Source organism: Gobio gobio, assembly GCF_949357685.1.
Source record: "Gobio gobio genome assembly, chromosome: 4".
In the NCBI taxonomy this organism is placed as follows: domain Eukaryota; kingdom Metazoa; phylum Chordata; class Actinopteri; order Cypriniformes; family Gobionidae; genus Gobio; species Gobio gobio.
The window spans coordinates 42,427,618-42,449,384 of NC_137100.1; the positions used below are offsets into that span (position 1 = coordinate 42,427,618).

At 37.5% G+C, this 21,767-nt stretch overlaps 1 protein-coding gene across 1 annotated transcript; it reads right to left on the minus strand.

Annotated features, from left to right (window-relative positions):
- Positions 1-881: 881 nt before the first annotated feature.
- ruvbl2 (RuvB-like AAA ATPase 2) lies at positions 882-21,055 on the minus strand. Its single transcript, XM_079814143.1, has 15 exons — positions 21,008-21,055; positions 20,297-20,351; positions 20,124-20,179; positions 19,868-20,009; positions 16,259-16,388; positions 12,634-12,700; positions 8,493-8,599; positions 8,032-8,125; positions 7,814-7,937; positions 7,577-7,671; positions 7,299-7,417; positions 7,086-7,205; positions 6,542-6,671; positions 6,334-6,448; positions 882-2,164 (listed from the first exon to the last, which is right to left on the minus strand). Exons 1-15 carry the CDS (start codon positions 21,017-21,019, stop codon positions 2,139-2,141), a joined length of 1,392 nt encoding a protein of 463 aa, XP_079670269.1. The 5' UTR covers positions 21,020-21,055; the 3' UTR covers positions 882-2,138.
- Between the last annotated feature and the right edge of the window lie 712 nt (positions 21,056-21,767).

The window sequence follows — 21,767 nt, forward strand, 5'->3', positions numbered from 1 at the left end:
AGAGAGCGCACACAACCCTCTCAGACTCACAGACCTTTTCAATTTATATACCTTTGATTTCATCTAACTGCCCAGATTCATCCAAAGCTCTTTTGAGACGGCCAGCCAGTGGCGTCTACTCAATGTGTCTCCAAGGATTATCTCTAATGTTCTCTCCACCATTTTAAAGCAGTCTGCTGTTTTGTTAGTCATGGTTCTTTTTTTTAACAGGCAGACACCCTGTAAATGGAAGGCTATGTTCACTCATGCGGCGTACGGAAACGTTGCTTTGTAACCTCAGACATGACGACGACTACAGGCCCTTCTGCTAAGATTACCCTAAAGAAAAGGTTCACTGTCCATCTATTCATAACACTGTGAATGAATTGACATGTCTTCTGCTTGGTAAGCAAAGACCACACATCAAAACCTCAAGGTTTCTAAATCTCGCTCTGGTTTTGTTAAGTACATACTTGTAAACCATTATAGCATGTGGGCACACTGCTGAAATGTGGATAAGCATCACCTTATGTTCAAAAAATATTTTTTCTTAAAATCTATCAAATTAAAAACAGATAAAAAAAGAAAACATTCAGGTACACATGTACTAAGGTGGAAAAAAATAGAGGTATTCACTGTCAGTACAGTATTAAGAGCTTCTTAATATTGATTAAATACTGCCACCTAGCCAAGTGCTGTAGTACTACAACTGACCAGCAGCAAGGAGCAAGGAAAGACATATCAGCATAAATTAATCTTCTTATCAGTGTTGTTGACTGTTAACTAAATATAAAACTTTAAAATCGTTTTCATTCTTTAAGGCTAGACACTACAGGCAAAACCAATGTTTTTCATGCATCTGTTAATTTTGATATTTGCCTTTTTATTTTTTTATTTTTTTTGATGCTCAAAACAATACACATGTTGTAACAAAAAAAACAACAGAATACGGACAAAACAAAACAAACAAAACAAAAAAATATATTTTGAAAAATAGATATTTTGGCCTTTTTATAAAGTGTTTTCAAACTAGTAAAAAGAAAACATCCTAAATGCACCTTTAACTATCTTTTCAAGCACTTTATCTATTTGTGTCTGTACATTTCAATTACAATATATATCTTTAAAGGCCGTTTTCTCAAAATTATTTTTTTCTCCAGCTCTGAGCCAGAAATCTCCACTTCAGCAGCACTTACATACACCAAACTTTAGTTTTATTCCTTTCTATAGTCTGAAGGTTTTAAGAGATGTATTTGTTCATACATAATTTTCCAGATTATTCATTAAAAAATTGTGAATATTTTTGCTGACAGAATTTTCTGATTTATGGATGTAAAAAGAAAAGAAAAAAGAAACAGGATTTTTGAATCGGACTTCATCCAATGTTCAGATTTTTGTTCTAGAAATGTATGCAAATTAGTACTTATTTAATTAGATAATGCCTCATTTGCATAAGCAACATTTCAGAAACTTGGAACAGAAACAGAGGAAGTATGATGATATCTCTTAGTTATGTTTTATCCTATTCACCTGGGGTGTCTTGCCTTACAATGAAATATAAATATTGGATGAAAAACTTGAAATAAAAAAAAATAAAAAAAGGGCAATTTTGCCTTAGCAATAACTGAAATAAAAATAAATTAAAAGTTAAACAGAAATAATTAAAAATGAATAATAAAAATGACAAAAGCATATAATCTTACTGAAACCTAAACCAAAATATAAAAATAAAATCTAAACACTGCTTCTTGCATGAAAATTAGGATCTATTCATAAATGTTGCCTAAGATTATCACCAATACTAGATTATTTATAATGTTGTTATCAAGATCAATGGTTTCAGGATTATGAAGCTGCCTAATAACAGTGTCATTATATTCATGGTCAAATAGTTTTTATTTCATCCTTTTGGTTGCCATGTTATACAGCCAACAAGAAGAAATTATTTTTTATTCAATGCAAAACATATCAAATCTAGCAATACCAAGTAAAAAATGAAGAAAAAGACGAAGAAAGATGGAGGAAAAAAAACAAACAAACTTGAGCGCATTGACACACTCAATTGCATGAACACTTCTAAGATGGCCCTGCAAGGGATGAGGTCATAAGAGTAAATGGACTTCACAGGAGCGACGAATGACCTTTCACAGTGTCTCTGATTAAGAGGTGTCCATCTGAGGGGATTCTGAAAGAAGAAATAGAAAGTGGATGTTAATATATTGTAAACAGTCAATTTTACACCTTAGTACATTTTTAAAGGGTTAGTTTACCCAAAAATAACAATTCTGTCATTAAGTACTCACCCTCATGTTGTTCCATTTATTATTTATTTATTTATGATTTAATGCCATATCAGCAGCAATGGCTATATTCATGGCAATCAACAGTATCACTTCAATACATTGTTTACAATAATTTAACAATTTTGTCCTAAAAACAATCACTTTACAAAATCAGTTATATATACCAATAACAACAACAGCAATAATAACACCAATTACATAGAATCTTTCAATTTAATATTTGACAGGAATTCTAAAATTACTCCAGGAGAAACCTTTTTCTCATGTTGTTCCAAATCCGTAAGACCTTCGCTCATCTTCGGAATTAAGCTCTCTGACCACTCCATAGACAGCCATTTAATTAACACTTTCAAGGCCCAAAAATGTAGTAAAGACATTAAAATAGTCCATGTGACTCCAGCTGTTTAACCTTACATTTTAAAGGTCCCATGGCATGAAATTTTCATTTTATGAGGTTTTTCAACATTAATATGAGTTCCCCTAGCCTGAATATTGTCCCCAAGTGGATAGAAATGTTGATCGGTGTAAACCCGAGTTCTGGCTGTCTCTCTCTGCCTTTGAGAAAATGACAGGCCAGACGAGCCAATCCTGAAGTCTCCTGGTTTGACGTCCAAGCAGGAACGGTTACCTCCCTTTCCTCCACCCAGAGAATCTGGCACGCCCATGCAAACGCTCGCGAGATCATGGGTTGTGAACGAGTGAATGCTGGCAGTTTCTCAGTGTTTGGATGTACAAATGAAAACAGAAGTCTTTTTTCAGTTCCTTCTGATCTGTGATCAGTGATTTCTGATGTGTAGCTCATTATTTATTATTCGTGCACACAATGCGGCTTCTCTCTCTCCAGACAGAACGGTGTTTTAGTGTTTTCTATCTTGTGAGTCAGTGTTTTTGTACGTCCTCGTCGCGTCTATCGGTTCTAAAATGTGCATACAGTCATGAGTTTCTGCTCAACATCGGCATCACACACGCCGAAGCTCGGGCTGCACTGGCCGGTGGCCTTCAACATCCCCGACCCCCAGTACTGCATCTGGCCCACAGCGGAGGCACCAAACGCGGCGTGAGATTAAGCAGAAGGGGGGTAAGCGTGAGCATATTCGGGCTAGCCAGCCTAGCCCCACAATAAACTGGATTACATTCGATTACTGCTGTTGTGTCTTTGTTTGCGCTGTGTACTCAACGCGCGTCACTGACGCTTTTATTTTATTTTAAAAATAATGCTATTATCAACACTTACTTTTAACTCGTTCATCTCGACAGCTGTACTTGTACTTTGCATGTGTTACAAAGTTGGTAATAATGATGAAGACGGACTCGGTGTGACTGGGACTCGTGTTTATTCAGAACTCTCAGATACAAACACAATAAACTCGCGCTTACTGACAGCGCTCTCATAACTTAGTAGTTACTATAAATAACTTTGTTAGCAATCGCTGAGCTCCGTCTCTGGTACATTAGTGATGTCCAGTTCGCGAACGATCTTTCTTTTGAACCGGTTCTTTTTAGTGAACCGAATCAGTTCACCAAATCAGACTGAATCGTTCTAAACGGTTCACGTCTCCAGTCAGCGCTGATCCATAATTTACTAAAGTTACTAACTTTCTGACATGAGTGACAGTCCCTCCGACTAGAAATAGACTAATAACCTGAAGTATATGCTGTAACTATAACAGTTCAGACATGCTGAGAACTGATGTGAAGTGAACTCAGGTCCAGCCGTCTCTCTGGCAGCAGCTCGTGACTGCTCGTGCTCGTGCCTCGTAGACCTCGTTAAACCACGCCCCCTCCGCTCATTTAAAATGCAAAGATGTCAGCCAATCACAACAGTGGGCGTTTTTACTGAAGTCTCACAGCAGACACGCCTCTTGAAGCAGGACATTCAGCCACAGGGCAAACAGCAGTATAGAAAAAATGCCTTTTATTTCTAAATTATGACATTTTATGATGTAAAAGTCATACTAACAATATAAGTACACCTCAGGACACATTATAAAATAATAGAAAAATGTGCGAAAAAAAAAAAAAAAATTATTCAACCATTTCTTCACGTCTGTGTCAGTCCCCATGCCGTTGACGTAGTAAATACAGTACAGCGCTTCAGAGTTACGTCAGATACGCCAGCACGCCATTGGCCGATTCAGTTCACGTGAGCAACACAACACATGCGCGTGATGCTAACACAGGAGCTGGCCAACGTAAACGGCATAGAAGACTGACACAGACGAGAAGAAATTGTTGAATAATGTCGTTATTTTGGTTTGTTTTTTGCACACAAAGTATTCTCGACGCTACATAAAATTAAGGTTGAACCACTGGAGTCACATGGACTATTTCAACAATGTTTTTACTACCTTTCTGGGCCTTGAAAGTGTTAATTAAATAGCTGTCTATGGAGGGATCAGAAAGCTCAATGAAGTTCTTATGGGTTTGGATTGGAACGACATGAGGGTGAGTAATAACTGACAGAAGTTTCATTTTCGGGTGAACTAACCCTTTAACCCTCTGGGGTTCTTCAGGTCAAAAATGACCCGAAGTGTTTTATATAAAAAATGTAAAAAATCGTAGCTTCATCGGAATGGTCTGAAACTTGGTGACTTTATTGGTACTTGGTATATGAACACCCAAAGGAAATGAATGTGAAATTGGCAAAAATATGAAAATACATTTTTTTTGTGCATACAATCTACAAATCAGCCAGGATGCAGAAACAAAGGACTCAACAGTGAAGGGGTGAATCTCTAAAACATCAAGAGTGCAAAACAGACAAAAAAAACTCACACACACACAAAAACACAATTAGCTGTTGGAATGGCACGCGTTCATTTGTGTGTGCGTGTGTTTTTGTGTGTATAAGTATGTGTGTGTGTGAGTTTTTTTGTCTGTTTTGCACTCTTGATGTTTTAGAGATTTACCCCTTCACTGTTGAGTCCTTTTTTCCCGCATCCTGGCTGATTTGTACATTTTATGCACAAAAAAAACCCTCTGTATTTTCATATTTTTGCCAATTTCCCATTCATTTCCTATGGGGGTAATTTTTGACCTGAAGGTCCTGAGTGTGACTTTTTTTTTACGACCACTTAGACTTTTCAAATCCTGACCGCAATTTTTTTGGGTGTTATCATATACCAAGTACCAATATACCAAGTCATATACCAAGTACCAATAAAGTCATATACCAATAAAGTGACCAAGTTTTGGACCATTCCGATGAAGCTACGATTTAAAAAAAAAAAAACATTATAAAACGCAAGATCCACTATGGTGGTAAAAATGTGCTATTGCGTGATAAAAATGCTCAATGTGTCCACCGGATGGCACTGATCTCATTTTAAAAAAATTGCTTTCATGAGGCCTAGGCTTGACTCTAAAATGAAATACAGCTTTAATAAACAAATAATATATATTTACACATTTTTTATTATATTCAATGGGGGAAAATGGGTATAATTATTGCATAAACATTAATTATAAATCATAGAACTATCTCAAAACACCAAAAAATAAAAGAAAAAACATTATTGAATAAAAATATATTTCATTGATTTTACTCAAACCTTTTTTTATTTTAATCCCGCCCTCCGGGACATTTTGAACCCGAAGGTCCTGAGTGTGACCCATAAATGAAGAACCCCAGAGGGTTAAGCAATATCACACTCACTATTGTGCTTTGCACAGCAGTAATTTGGCTGAGATGAGGCTGACATTCAGTACAACAGCAAGACAGCGAGTGTGATATTTCTTTTATACAACAGTTCTATAGACAAGGCTGTTTGAGAGCAGCTTACATTTTAGATATAAAATGGACATTTCAGAGACAATATGGGTTTTTGTGACTCCACAAATAAAAATAGTTCCAAAAGAACGAAAAGCAAGATTAATTGGGGAATGTAACACAAAGACAAGTGGCATGAAAAGCCCTATTGATGTGGGACTGTATAGTATCCCTCTTGGAACACTGCTTGTTCAATCAAATTATGTACAGCTTCAAAATACCATTACGCATGCTGTAAGACCCCAAGGAATCAGGGGCATGAAAAGCAGAGAAGAATCTCACGTGTTTCATTGAAGAGGAAGGAGTCCTGGTACTCTTTCATGTACTGTGAGGACCGGGACTCATCCAGGAAGAGAGAGTAGACCCTCTTAATGTCCTCCACTTGGACTTCAGTGCCCTGTGAGAAATGTACAACCACGGTCAGACCAAAAATGCTACTTTATTGTATTTGCTTGCAGCACTGGCCATAATATTTGTGTGTTGGCATTACCCGGCGTTTGCGGCACACCAGGCCTGCAGTACTGATGAGCTGGATGGCATAACGGAGCGAAGTCTCCTGTCCGATACGTGTTAAAACTGTGTGTGCCTCATCACTGAGCTCGACATCCTCCTCCTCACAGCTGAAACACAAAACACACGTGTGCAAAATGAGAAGCAAGACAAAACTCTCAAAACTAGATACGATATGATAGGGCTGCACGATTAATCGAAATAAAACCGAAAACGCGATTAGGCTGTGATTTTTAATATAATTGTAATACTTAAATGTATGCACAGCGTTTCACAGTAAAGAGTGGCAGTGTGATCAGAGCGGCTCGATTTCTGCAAACGCTGTGAGTTCGAGTCACTTATGATGTGCATTTGAAAAGCAAAACACGCAAAACATTACGTTATAAAATCAGTCGAGTGCTTGAAATTTGTGATGTGCAGTGGATTTTTATCACAGAATGAGGCAGACAATATATATGATTCTATAATTTTCTATACTGGAATTAATGCTATGTTGCTTAGCACTGCATTATAAATATACTCACCGAATCTTCAGGATCTGCCTAGTCTCTTTCTCGGTGTAGGGAGTGGTAGCAATGATCAACAGACGGTCAAGCATGTCTATGGGAATACCATGAGGACTCTGGTAATTGGTGCCTCTAATACTGTAAAAATGAAACAACAGTGAATGAGGAGAAATTATCCTCAATATCATCATGTATAAATGGTAGTTATTGATGCCGTGTTTGTGTATATACCGGGTGATGCCACGATTAGTGGCCATGACGAGTACAGGTGAAAGATCACTCTCTAGGGCTCGATTCAGGAAAGAAAAGCATTCTATGTCCAACATGTGGACCTCATCAATGAAGAGAACCTGCAACCATAAAAAATGCCTGTACTGTAATGTCTGTACTCTTACTTTTTTCTTAAAAACTAGTCAGGTTGTCTTCAAGAAAAAAAAAGCCTAAAGTAAAAAGTTTGTCACACTTTCTGTGGGCTGGTTCCTCCACCTTATTTTTTCTGGCCTGCTTACCCCAGGAATGATCTCAGCTTTGCCTTCTTCTCTCCACTCTGATACTTTAGCATTGATCTGCTCCCGAACCTCTGACTTAATCTCTCCTGTATCACCTGCAGAACAGACAATCTAACATCAACTACAGCAAACATACAAACATATACAGAGCCATTTCATTCTGAAAGAATAATCAAGGATTCGTTTCTCTGAGCATATCATTCTCTAGTTTGTCAGTTTCAAAAAGCTGTGACAAACCTGAAAATAAGGCCAGGAATCCCTGAGTGCGGCTGTTAATGACGTCAATTTCATGAAGAGAGACGGTGTGAACAACCTCCTTCCGTTTCTGCAGTTCTCCCTCGGGACATTGCACAAACTGTGTCTGAAATAAAAAGCAACAAGAGTATATAAAAAACACTCTCAGGAAAATGTTGTCTTTGATTGATGAATTCATTTCACAGAGAGAGAATGTGTACCTGTGACCCCATGGCATCGTAATCTCTTGCCCGAGTAAAAGACCTTCCCAGCTTGCTAATCTTTCCTGTGGCTTTATCAATGGTGATCACATCTCTACAGAATATGAAATATAACAATGTGTCAGTACTTAGACAGTTTAAGCACGGGAAAAGCTGAAGAAAAAAAAAAGTGGTTTGACTTAAGTAGGGGCCTTTGTATGACTTGTATGTATGGGTAATCTGTTATCAACATTATATACACATTAAAAATTATTAGTAATCATTACAGTTTCTACTAATAAGAGTAATAATGCAACATATCCAGGGCTCATTACTGGAGTCCAGATAAGACCAAACCTCAAGTGTTTTGGTGGTTAAAATTACACACATAATTTTGTGGGAGGAGCTGAAAGGCAGTCCAGTCTGATCCATGTGTTATACAGAAAAGAGGATCACATTTTTCAGTTTTTTAATCTACATACCCAGCTTGTACTCTCTCTTTACTGAGGCTCTCAATCATTTTGGTCCCCAGGTCATAGATGGTTTCCATCTCTGTCGTCTTCAGCGTGAGTTTACCCACTTTTGCACCCTTAACACAAATACAGAAAGGAGAGGAAATTATTCATGTCTAACGGAGTTCACTTAGGGACAGCTTCTATACAAGCATAGTCATATTGAGAACTAATATGTGCCCGGAGCCCTACACTCAACTTATCAAGGTAGCTGAAAACTAATTTCTCACTTTCATAATAACAAAAAGTTAATTTCCTACTGAAGAATGATAAATATCTTTAATAATATTTTCCAGCCAAATAGATGAATTGAATTAGAATGCATTGAGGAATGTGGGTTATGTGGTGAAATTCTTATTTTCTTCAGCTTCAAGGTATTTCAAATGTTAGTCACAATGACATTTTTTTTTTTAAATGGAAAACAGCAGTTTATTATTAAGTACACACAACATTCTTTATAAAAAGGCGCCCTCATAATATTTAATCAAAAACATTACTGTGCCCACCCCCCTCACAACATGATATCTTCTCCACAACAGCTGAGCAATATTCTCTACCCTCCAGAAACCCGTCACTCACATGAAAGGCAGCAAAAATGTCCCACCCTACATTTATTTTTTTATTGTTTATGTCGTTTTACTGAAATATACATCACAACAGGGGAGAAAAACTATCAATATATTCTGTTTAACCCCTTTTTTGTCTGAGTGACATATACAACTTTAAAGACTCATAACTCCAAAACTATAGTAAGGAGAGTCAAATGGTAGGTATCATTTGTTAGCAAACATTTTATATTTTTGGAAAATATAAATTGTATTATATTTGGACAATATATTGCTGAGAAACTGCTGATAAAAGGGAATATTTTAAAATATTTTTTAAATAATTTTATAAATATTTCTTATTTAACATTCAATAACTCAGGAAGGAAATAGGGCAGCAGAAAATTCTTTTTTGGTTATGTTCTCCTATATGTGGTCTGCATCTGGATCAAATTTTGTGGCGATATCATAAAGTAATCAAAAGTTACAGCATTTAGAACAAAGGTAGCCTTTTTGTTCAGTCCTTGACATTTACAAAACTGTTGTTTTCTGAGAGAAATACACAAATTTAAAGACTCATAACTCAAATTATAGCAAGGAGAGTCAAAAAGTATGTATTATTTGTTAAAACACTTTTAATATTTTTAGAAAATATAAATTATTATTACATTTGGACAATCTAATAATGAGAAACTGCTGATAAAACATATTATTACAATATTATGTATTATATTATATATATTATATAATAACACATAATGGGTATCATTTTAAAGCTTAGAATCTCAGCTTTCCAATGAATCTATCATTTTTTATATGCTCTTGACGAGCGCTGAGTTATTCATCTAAACCGGAGTGTACCGCCCCCGGGCGCCCTCTAGCTGCTAAATAACGTAAATGGCCATTTTCTGCCAAACTGCACTGATCACCACATCATCTGTGAGGAATATCTCGTGATCGACGCAATGGATTATGGTGTCCTTGGTCTCTTTTTAATCGTGGGAATCTCCTGCAAAGAAGAGTGTGCCATGTTTAACGATCGGAGAAAGTTTCATGAAGCTACAAGCGTAAACGCGACTTTAAAGCTACTGTTTATTAGCGTATGTGCTCCTGTCAGGCTATAATGTGTAATAATTCAATGAGTGATATTTTCTGATTCGAGTGACGGATTGTGGTGTTCTTGGTCTTTTTTTAATCGTGAGAATCTGCTGTAAATAAGGATGTGCCATTTTCAACGATCAGACCCCGTTTCACGAAGTTACAATGATAAACGCGATGTTAGTGCAACAATAGCTTATTTAAGAGTATGTGCGCCTGTTAGGTTTTAATGTGTAATAATTCCATGAGTCATATTTTCTGATCCGAGTGACGGATTATGATGTCCTTGGTCTCCTTTTAATCGTGGGAATCTGCTGTAAATAAAGGTGTGCCATTTTTAACGATCGGAGCTTGTTTCATGAAGTTACAAGCATAAACGCGACTTTAGCACAATGTTCGCATATTTAGCATATTTGCGCCTGTGAGGTTATAATTCAATGAGTGAGAACTTTGGATGAGAGTGACGGATTGTTGTGTTCTTGGTCTCTTTTTAATCGTGTGAATCTGCTGTAAATAAGGGTGTGCCATTTTTAACGATCAGAGCTTGTTTCATGAAGTCACCAGCAGTGTTGGGAATAACGGCGTTATAGATAAACGGCGTTACTAACAGAATTACTTTTTTCAGTAACGAGTAATCAAACGAATTACTGTTTCTTCCGTTACAACGCCGTTAGCGTTACTGAGAAAAAAAATGCAGCGTTACTATAATTAAGCTCACTGAAGCGTTTTTCATCCCAACAGGCTCGCTGTCAGTCGGACCTGCAACGTGCGTGTGTGTGTGTGTGTGTGTGTGTGTGTGTGTGTGTGTGCGCGCCCCAGACATGCGTGTTGGGGGGTGGGTTGGGTGCTACACATAACTGATGATGATTGGTGGGTGGGAGACAAGGTTGAGGTTGATAGGTTGAGTTCACACACACACACACACACACACACACACACACACACACACACACACACACACACACACACACACACACACACACACACCTATGACGCACACGCATAGGCACAGTCAGCGATGGCAGTCCAACGACTTCAGGTAGTTTTCGCAAACTGGAAGTATAAGCGCTACTTTTCCCTCGTTGAGGTGAAAGGTAAGACATTTTATGTAAAGTGCAGCTTATGCCCAGGAAGAAAGAGTCTCTCCACGTCGGTGGCCAGTAATTCTAATCTAATGAAGCCTCACATCATCACAGCCACAACATTAGTGGCTAAAAAAAAACCAGGTGATAACGTGAGCTCCACTACCAGAGGAGTAGTAAAGAAGTACTGATACTATTTACACAATATTTAAACTATAGTAGTGATTTTGATATTTGTGATATTTGAACATTTGAAAAAATAAATAAAAGTAACACAGTAGTTACTTTCCCTGGTAATTAGTGACTTTTATAATGACGTAACTCAGTTACTAACTCAGTTACTATTTGTAAGAAGTAACTAGTAACTATAACTAATTACTTTTTTAAAGTAACGTGCCCAACACTGGTCACCAGCAAAAACGCCAAGTCTAAGCAACTGCTATTTTTGTACTCCGCTCATGTGCTTTTGTGATGTTTTCTGTGTGCCATATCTCAACGAGGGATATCTATAGATCTAAAAGACAGATTATGGTGACTTTGGGCTCTTTTTAATCGTGAGAATCTGCTGTAAATAATGATGTGCCATTTTCCACGTTTCATGAAGTTACAAGCGAAAAACGCCACATGAATGCTGCATCAGTATATTATTTACATATGGGTCTTGCAGGACTTAACTTACAAAAACTCGCAAAAAGTTTAGTCAAAGCCCAAAACAATTAGGCTTGTTGTATTCTGCTCCACGAGACCTTTCAAATGACATATGACACATGACTATCTGAGCTGTATGATGTGATTGACACATGGCAGAACATAATAATCCCCCCCCCCCCCCCCCCTCCATAAATTATGATTTTTTTTTTTCCATTTTATCAGCAAATAACTCATCACTACTTTGGAGATAATCATAATGGCTACATTCATTGTAAAGTTTAGACTCTAAGCTTTCAAATGACACCTATTGTGTTGATCAATGCAGTAGTTTTGAAAAATATGACAATTAATTTTTTTCACAGCTAGGTGGCGCCCTCGGGCGGTACACTCCGTTTTAGATTAATAACTCCGCGCTCGTTTTGAGTATCCCAACATGGATGGATGCTGAGCATTGAAAAGCTGAGATTCTAAGCTTTAAAATGATACCTATTTTATGTTATTACATTCAGTGGTTGCTTAGTAACCCCCCCCCCCCCCCCCGCGAAAAGGGGCTGGGACACTTCGGGTTTAAGGGGTTAATGCTGACTTTAACCTCTTGATCATTTAGTTTCAAAAAATTATTCTCTTAAAGATTTAAAGCAGTTGAGTTGAGTCTGGTGCCGAAAGAACAATGGTAACAAAACAGAGGTTAATTCAGTGAAACTGGTCAATGGAGAGAGACGAGCAAAGACTCACAGTTCCTGTAGCCGGTCTGTCTATCTGAATCTCTACCACCTCTCCTTCAATGATCTCAGTCTCCTCTCTGCCAGACGACAAACATAGAAAATGAGCAGTCATGCCATACTTTCTTAAGTATTAAACAAACTATATTCTAGAACTGTCAAAAAAAAAAAAGTAAAATTGTGAAAGAATGGACGGGAGGGAGCATGAAGAATCATTTCCACACATGAATTGGCACCTCTGAGTCCTGACCTTAAATTCATTGAAAGTGTTTGGGATATGCTGTAGTACACTTTACAGAGTGCTTGACTCTTGCATTGTCAATACAAGATCTTGACCAAAAATTAATGCACCTCTTGATGGAAATAAAACAACATTTATTTTATTTAAAAATACGCAAAAATCTAACCTTTCATTTAAGTAAAAGAATTGAAAGTGGTGGGTAAATCGCAATGAAACAAATGCTTTTCTCCAAAACACGTTGGCCATAATTATTGGAACCCTTTTATTCAATACTTTTTGCAACCTCCTTTTGCCAAGATGACAGCTCTGAGTCTTGTTCTATAATGCCTGATGAATTTGGAGAACACCTGACAAGATATCAGAGATATCAGACAAACCCTTCCATTATAAGATTTCTAGCAGAGGCCATCAGGTACATTTTTTTAATCTGTTGGTATTTGCTAGAATCCATGATACCATGTATCTGAAGATGATGTCCAGGACCTCCAGCAAAAAAATAGGCCCACAACATTAAAGATCTAGCAGTATATATTTAACCGTGGACATGGGGGGTACTTTTTATCCCTGTTTGCACCAAACACATCTGGTGGGTTTTCTGCCAAAGAGCTCTTTGTTTAGTTTCATCTGACCACAGAACCAGGCCCCTTTTGAAGTTCCAGTCGTATCTGACAAGTGAATATGCTGGAGTTTGTTTTTGGATGAGCAAGGAAGATTTTTCTTGAAACCCTCCTAAACGAATTGTGTTGATTTATAGGGGTTGTTAGAATTGTTTTAAGGCTTTCTGACCCCGAAGACTCAATTAATCTCTTCAATTCTCCATCTGTGATCCTTGGAGAGTCTTTGACCACTCAAACTCTCCTCCTCACCGTGCATTAGGACGATATAGACACATGTCCTCTTCCAGCCAGATTTGTAACATCTTTAGTTGATTGGAACTTGTTAATTATTGCCCCAATGGTTGAAATGGTTAATTATTGCCCCAATGGTCGAAATGGGAATTCTCAATGCTTTAGCTATTTTCTTACAGTCACTTTATTTTTGCGAAGCTCAACAATCTTTTGCTGCACATCAGAACTATATTCTTTGGTTTTACTCATTGTGATGGATGATCAAAGGAATTTTGCCTTTCTGTTTCCTCATATTTCGTAGCTAGACAATTTCATGCTCAGTCACCCTGGTGAGCTAAAAATGTTTTAAATATTAATGGGAATATACTTGAGAGATATATTACTCATAAATTTTTTTAGGGATGCCATTAATTATGGCCAACGTGTTTTGGAGAAAATAATTTATTTCATAATGTGATTTACCCCCTACTTCCAATTGTTTTACTTCAATGAAAGGTTAGATTTTTGTGCATTTTTTATGTTTTTTTACAGCCATCTTTGATCATATTTATGATGGGTGCCAACAATTCTGACCACAATGGTATGCATGCATATATGCATATATACATACAGTGAGGAAAATAAGTATTTGAACACCCTGCTATTTTGCAAGTTCTCCCACTTAGAAATCATGGAGGGGTCTAAAATTGTCATCGTAGGTGCATGTCCACTGTGAGAGACATAATCTAAATTAAAAAAATCCAGAAATCACAATGTTTGATTTTTGAACTATATATTTGTATGATACAGCTGCAAATAAGTATTTGAACACCTGTCTATCAGCTAGAATTCTGACCCTCAAAGACCTGTTAGTCTGCCTTTAAAATGTCCACCTCCACTCCATTTATTATCCTAAATTAGATGCACCTGTTTGAGGTCGTTAGCTGCATAAAGACACCTGTCCACACCATACAATCAGTAAGAATCCAACTATTAACATGGCCAAGACCAAAGAGCTGTCCAAAGACACTAGAGACAAAATTGTACACCTCCACAAGGCTGGAAAGGGCTACGGGGAAATTGCCAAGCAGCTTGGTGAAAAAAGGTCCACTGTTGGAGCAATCATTAGAAAATGGAAGAAGCTAAACATGACTGTCAATCTCCCTCGGACTGGGGCTCCATGCAAGATCTCACCTCGTGGGGTCTCAATGATCCTAAGAAAGGTGAGAAATCAGCCCTGAACTACACAGGAGGAGCTGGTCAATGACCTGAAAAGAGCTGGGACCACCGTTTCCAAGGTTACTGTTGGTAATACACTAAGACGTCATGGTTTGAAATCATGCATGGCAGGGAAGGTTCCCCTGCTTAAACCAGCACATGTCCAGGCCCGTCTTAAGTTTGCCAATGACCATTTGGATGATCCAGAGGAGTCATGGGAGAAAGTCATGTGGTCAGATGAAACCAAAATATAACTTTTTGGTCATAATTCCACTAAAAGGGTTTGGAGGAAGAAGAATGATTACCATCCCATTCTAGAGTACCATCCCAAGAACACCATCCCTACTGTGAAGCATGGGGGTGGTAGCATCATGCTTTGGGGGTGTTTTTCTGCACATGGGACAGGGCGACTGCACTGTATTAAGGAGAGGATGACCGGGGCCATGTATTGCGAGATTTTGGGGAACAACCTCCTTCCCTCAGTTAGAGCATTTAAATGGGTCGAGGCTGGGTCTTCCAACATGACAATGACCCGAAGCACACAGCCAGGATAACCAAGGAGTGGCTCTGTAAGAAGCATATCAAGGTTCTGGCGTGGCCTAGCCAGTCTCCAGACCTAAACCCAATAGAGAATCTTTGGAGGGAGCTCAAACTCTGTGTTTCTCAGCGACAGGCCAGAAACCTGACTGATCTGGAGAAGATCTGTGTGGAGGAGCGGGCCAAAATCCCTCCTGCAGTGTGTGCAAACCTGGTGAAAAACTACAGGAAACGTTTGACCTTTGTAATTGCAAACAAAGGCTACTGTACCAAATATTAACATTGATTTTCTCAGGTGTTCAAATACTTATTTGCAGCAGTATCATAAATAAATAGTAAAAAAATCATACATTGTGATTTCTGGATTTTTTCTTTAGATTATGTCTCTCATAGTGGACATGCACCTACGATGACAATTTCAGACCCCTCCATGATTTCTAAGTGGGAGAACTTGCAAAATAGCAGGGTGTTCAAATACTTATTTTCCTCACTGTGTATGTATGTATGTATATATATATATATATATATAATTATTAATCTATTATATAAAATTAAAGGAAGTTAAAAAAACATTTAAAAATGAAATGAAAATCATTTAAATCATAACACTGTTTGATTATGACTATTTCCAATATAATGAAAGCAAACTGGGAACAACATATGAGGGTAAGTAATTAAGTAAAGAATTCCTTCAAATCTATAGACCGTCCATTGCCCTCCTTAATTGACGGATTATAAAGACAAAGAAACAAGCATGTTGATATTTGTGGAGGTTGGTGACCATGCTGCTTCACCCATAAATCATCCTCACTCACTTTATCCTGACTCCTATGGCTTTACGGAAGGCCTGGCTCAGAGCCTCTGTCTTGCCCATCTCCAGAGAGAAAATCTCACTCCCAGCCATAGCAGTGAAAGGTGTGTCAGGGCCAAGGGACTGAGCAATACCTGTACAATAAACAGCTCTCAATCATGAGTGGGTCTTGTGCTGTTTTCAGAGTTTGCTGTAATGTCACATTTCCATATAATATTTTATAATGGCGTTGCAATATAATAAGCAACATAATGTCATATATATATTAGGGGTGTAATGGTATACGTATTCGTACCGAACCGTTTCGGTACAGGGCTTTCGGTAAGATACACCTGTGTATGAACATCTGAAGGTATGTTGAGGATACATTACAACTTACTAGGTGTGTTTACATGGAGCACTGCAAATGCTTCATATAAAAACCTCAATCGGAATAAAAATGGCCAAACCGAATAAAATTGTAATCAGTTTGAGAGGGGTGGGATAAACCTTTTCATGAACTGATCAAACGAAAAATTCCCCCATGTAAACGACCTGATCCGATTACTTTGAGTGTACGTCTTTCTGTGACGTGATATACAGCGCGCGCGCCGCCCTCACACCAGGCTAATGTTGACAAGAGAGGAAAGTTAATTTTTCTGAGGTATTAAACTTTTTATTTTGTAACATGTTATGAACATAATGTTGGAATAATTACACAGACATAGCCTGGCTACATCTCATCTTGACAGCGTTTGTCCTATAGGCTTCAACTGCGCCTGACAGAAGATTTTTTTTTTCTGAGGTGAATATTACACTTTACAACAAATAATGAATAGCTTTTATAAAAGTTTTTTATAAAAGTCCTGGTGGCCATTGACAGTTGCCATTTCAACGGGGAACATTCAAGCTGCTGGAGAGGAGGTGTCGACATTTCTCTGTTTCTCGTAGCTAAGTTAGATATTAAAAAAAAGTTCAACAACTGCTTCAAATTGGTTAAGTAACATTACCCAGTCTACTTTAATTACTTTTGTTAATATTTATACCTTTGTGATTATGGTATCTTTCCTTAATCATCTGAAATATCTATGCGTTTAGTAATGATGCGGAGCACGTCTTGAATGCTTTCATTCATGTTTCACCGTACATCCTATGTTTTTATTAATAATTTGGGTGCATTTTATTGTTAATTTTGTGCTTTTCAAAATAAATGAATTGAATTCATTTTGATTCCGCATTCATCATTCACAGCTGTTGAAATAGCCATTATATAGGACATAAATTAGTTAAACTACTGCATGTCTGCCCACAGAAAAATAAATAAATATAAAAACGACCAACACAGAGCTATTGATCCACGATACTAACGTTACGAATCTGATGCGGCAGACAAACTGTGTGCGCATGTCACAAATTGATTCCGACTGAAAGTCAGCACATGTAAACACCAGATCGGTTTAGATAACATCTCATGTAAACAGTCCCCCGAATCTTTCAATCGGAATTACAAAAAAGTGTGCATGTAACCGTGGCTACTGTCAGGTATCGTATGTGGTGTAATCGCTCAATCAGTGTTTCACTGACGGAAAGACGTCAATATAACTGCTTGTAAACTAAACAATGTCATGTAGCATCACATTTATCTCAGAAGTCATTCAGTGTCCACAGCTGAGAGTTCACTAGAGAAATCAACTCTTTCACTAAATATATGCACTAACTATATTAGCCTATATATTCATTATATTCTACTTAACCTGTTAGTGATTATTTAATGTATGTTTAAATAAACCTGTAATGAAAATGACAGACACTGTGTATAAATGATTATATTTCAACAACGAATTGGAGAAAAAAATATTTTATCATTATATTTAGAAGTTATTGCAAAAACTGCCTTATGTGAAGTTTACATGTTTGCGTTCTGTGTTATTTGAGTGTTGATTATTAAACCTAAAAATAAATAGCAACTGAATTTAGGCTAATAGTTTGGGCTCTGTTGTTAACCTTTGATATTAATATGCAAGTAAGGGCTCCCTATATAGTTTACAGCAATATCTTCAATAAACTTTTAGTTATAATTAGAGATGCTCCGATCAGCATTTTTGGGGCCGATCACCGATTACCGATCACCAAGATCATTATCTGCCGATTGCCGATCACAGAATGGCAGGGGAATGGGAATCTTTTATCTATAATCTTGCAGAGTTTGCACCATTTGTAGAAATGACACTAACTCTAAATTAACTGAGTCAAGATCTTGAAGAATCACCAAGTGTTTATTTTAGAAAATGAGATAACTTAAGGCTACTGTAGGCCATCTTTCCCAAATAAATGTAAATAATAAATGTATATAATTATCTCACCTAAATATTTGATCATGCAGTGCATTTTTGTTTTTAAAAACAATTTTTCAGGTAGGTCTAACATTAGTATTGAGGTAAGAAATACTAAAGACATTTAATAAGAAATAAAATGTAAATTAATATTGGTCTTCTCTGAATAAATTAAATTAGATTAATCCTTACACTTAAGGTTGCAAAAGTTAGTCATTCAAGAGCAGTGAGTGTCATAAAGGTTCATCAAACAACACAAGACAAAGAGAAACTCAGAGACAGCAGCAGTTTATTCGACAGCTGTCACTTTAAGAGCAAACACGGATACAGTTACATGCAGTTGCACAAACGTTCACTCGCGAGTCACGACAGGGTTTACGTGCATACTCGTCAAGACGGTAATTTAGTACATACATTTGTGTGTATCTGACCATTTCAGCGCAATTTGTACTCGCAAGCTTTTTGTGAGATGGCCTGTGTGTGTGTGTGTGTGTGTCTCTCCAGACCGTGCGCGCGAGTGCTGAGCGGTTTGAACACTGGCAAGACTTAAAAATAAATGCACATGACAAACTTTAGTGACGATGCGACACTGCCTCGATTGTGCAAAGTGGCAAATCCTGTGTCAACTGTGCAGCTCGATTTTAGTGCAGATGCGATGCGCTGATGTGAAGCCATTTAAGCATTTTGAAAGGGAGAGAGAGAGCGCGCGCACGCGGTGATTCACGCGCGCTGTTTGTGAAATTACGTCCCACAGAAAGTTTTCAAATGACTGCGTAAGTTATTTAATATAGAAATATGAATTGTACCTCACCTTCAGCATAATAATTATTTTACCTGTGCTGGAAAGAGAATGAGACTGTGTCGCTGCATATCATGCCCTAGCTCTCACGGCAGGTGCGGGTTTTATGTGTCGTCAGCATGCGATCGGTTCATGAGATCGGCCTTTTTGGAGACCGCTGATCAATCATCCCAAAGCGATTATCGACCGATCGAGATCGGTTGCCGATCGATCGGAGCACCCCTAGTTATAATTTAATTCATTTAAGGACAGACACTTTTTTTCAGTAAACCACTGTTTAATAAAAATAAATAAAAAGCAATTTTGTAAAACTGCTGTACCGAACCCATACCGATCCGTGACTTCAAAACCGAGGTAAATACCGAACCGTCAGTTTTGTGTACCGTTACACCCGTAATAGATATATATATATATATATATATATATATATATATATATATATATATATATATATATATATATATATGTGATAATCATGATAAATATGTATTCAAAAACTTACCCATAGCAATAGCAGTCTTGCCCGTTCCAGGTTGGCCAGCAATGAGGACTGCACGACCAGCAATTTGGCCATCTTTGATCATTTCAAGAATCAGCCCGGCTGCCCTCCGAGATGCCAGCTGACCCACCATCCCCTGAGACACCTGGGAGAGTGAGGTTCACCAGTTTTTGTCATTATGTGTCAAACATACTGTGAGCAATATTTAAGGCAACGACATGTTGTCACTGACAAATCAGTCATATACATTGAACATTACCTGTCGTGCCTCCAAGGCATCATCCAACCCAAGGCCACGAATGTGAGAGTGTGCACCTGCGACAGAAGTCAACATTTAAGGCATTTTTACTTCCATACATTAATTCTGTAAATAAAATGAGCTGTCTTGAGCTATATATAAAATGTATTGTAATTATGTAATTAGTTTCTCACCAATCCTCTCAATGCGAGTGATGTCTCGCACTTCCGGAACCTTCGTGGTTGCAACCTTTCATAAATGAAAAGGGTAAACATAATTTATTAAACAAATATCAAGTTGTGATTTAATGCTTCGTTTTTGTATGTTTAATGCTTAGTTTTGAACTAATTTGATCAGTAAACAACCGTTAAGCGCGTGCGTTGCCATAGTGACACACGAGCGCAACACAGTTTCCAGATAGTTGAACGTTTAGCAATGCTACAGTCAGTAATGTGTAAACTGTAAGATGCGGCATCGTAATTTTACTGCCGCGTTGACAATTTGTCGCAAATGGGCAAATAATTCAGTTTACATGCTGGAGTTTCATATTCCCAATACAACAGTGATATGGAGGCTAAACAATAACATTAAACACAAGCTATTGTCGCAGCCTAGTAAAAAAACAGCAACTAAGAGGATATCTGAGTATCTGGATAAAAGCCATTTTCATGAATGCACTTTAAAATCTCAAAGCTCTGGATTATATCTGAACTATTATTGCAATAAATTGAAGCACATGTGCTAAAAAGCGGTAAGCCCACAGACGTAATGTTATTCACAAACTATATCAAGGCCTTGAAGACAGGTCACAATAGTGGTAAATACATATATTATATTGTATATAACCTGAGAAAATCGCAAATTTGTCAATAATTATAAAATAAAACGTTATATATTACACTTACCTGGGCTGCCATGTTCTCTCCCGTAAGGCGGTTGTATCTGAATGGGTGCGCAGTGGAAATCAGTCCGGGTGGAACACGTGACCTCGTGCCTGGGTTCTGTGTGTTTGCATGTGCGTGGTACCCGTGGTACCCGTACCAGATAGCTTGTCACCATCAAGGTTATTTAATTTTCTCTTTGTTAATATTTTTTGTTTATTTATTTTATATAAATTTTTGTTATGCTGCTGTTTTGAACTTTGGAATTTGATTAAGATTGTTCTTATACCTGTTCAATTGGCTTTTTGTTTGTACTTATAAGCAATAAAATAAAAATAAAAACCTTGTCACCAAGGTAAAATTAGCTTGTGAATAGGCCTAGGCCGTTACTCAATACTAAGTACGAAAACTTCGGATTTGCCATGTTCAACAGGAAAACGAACTCCCGAGGACGGGAGGACGCCGTTAATTCTGCAAATGGAACAGAATTAGTTAAAATGGGCTCAACGTCATAAACAAATCAATAATGTTTTGTCATGTACGCTATAATTTTCAGCACAAGAGAATCTATGACTGTCTATCTAGCTATTATTTCAGATTTCATTTGCATTACATAACTATACTTAGTCTAATGTATGACGGGGAAAAAAACGTTTCTTTCTTTCTTTCTTTTCAGTTGCATTGCAGCTCGCACTACTAGATTATCAGTAAGTAAATGTGAGTGTAAGGGGGAAATCTGTAAAAATGTATTTGTTGAACTTGATGCGGATGTGACTGCAACCAG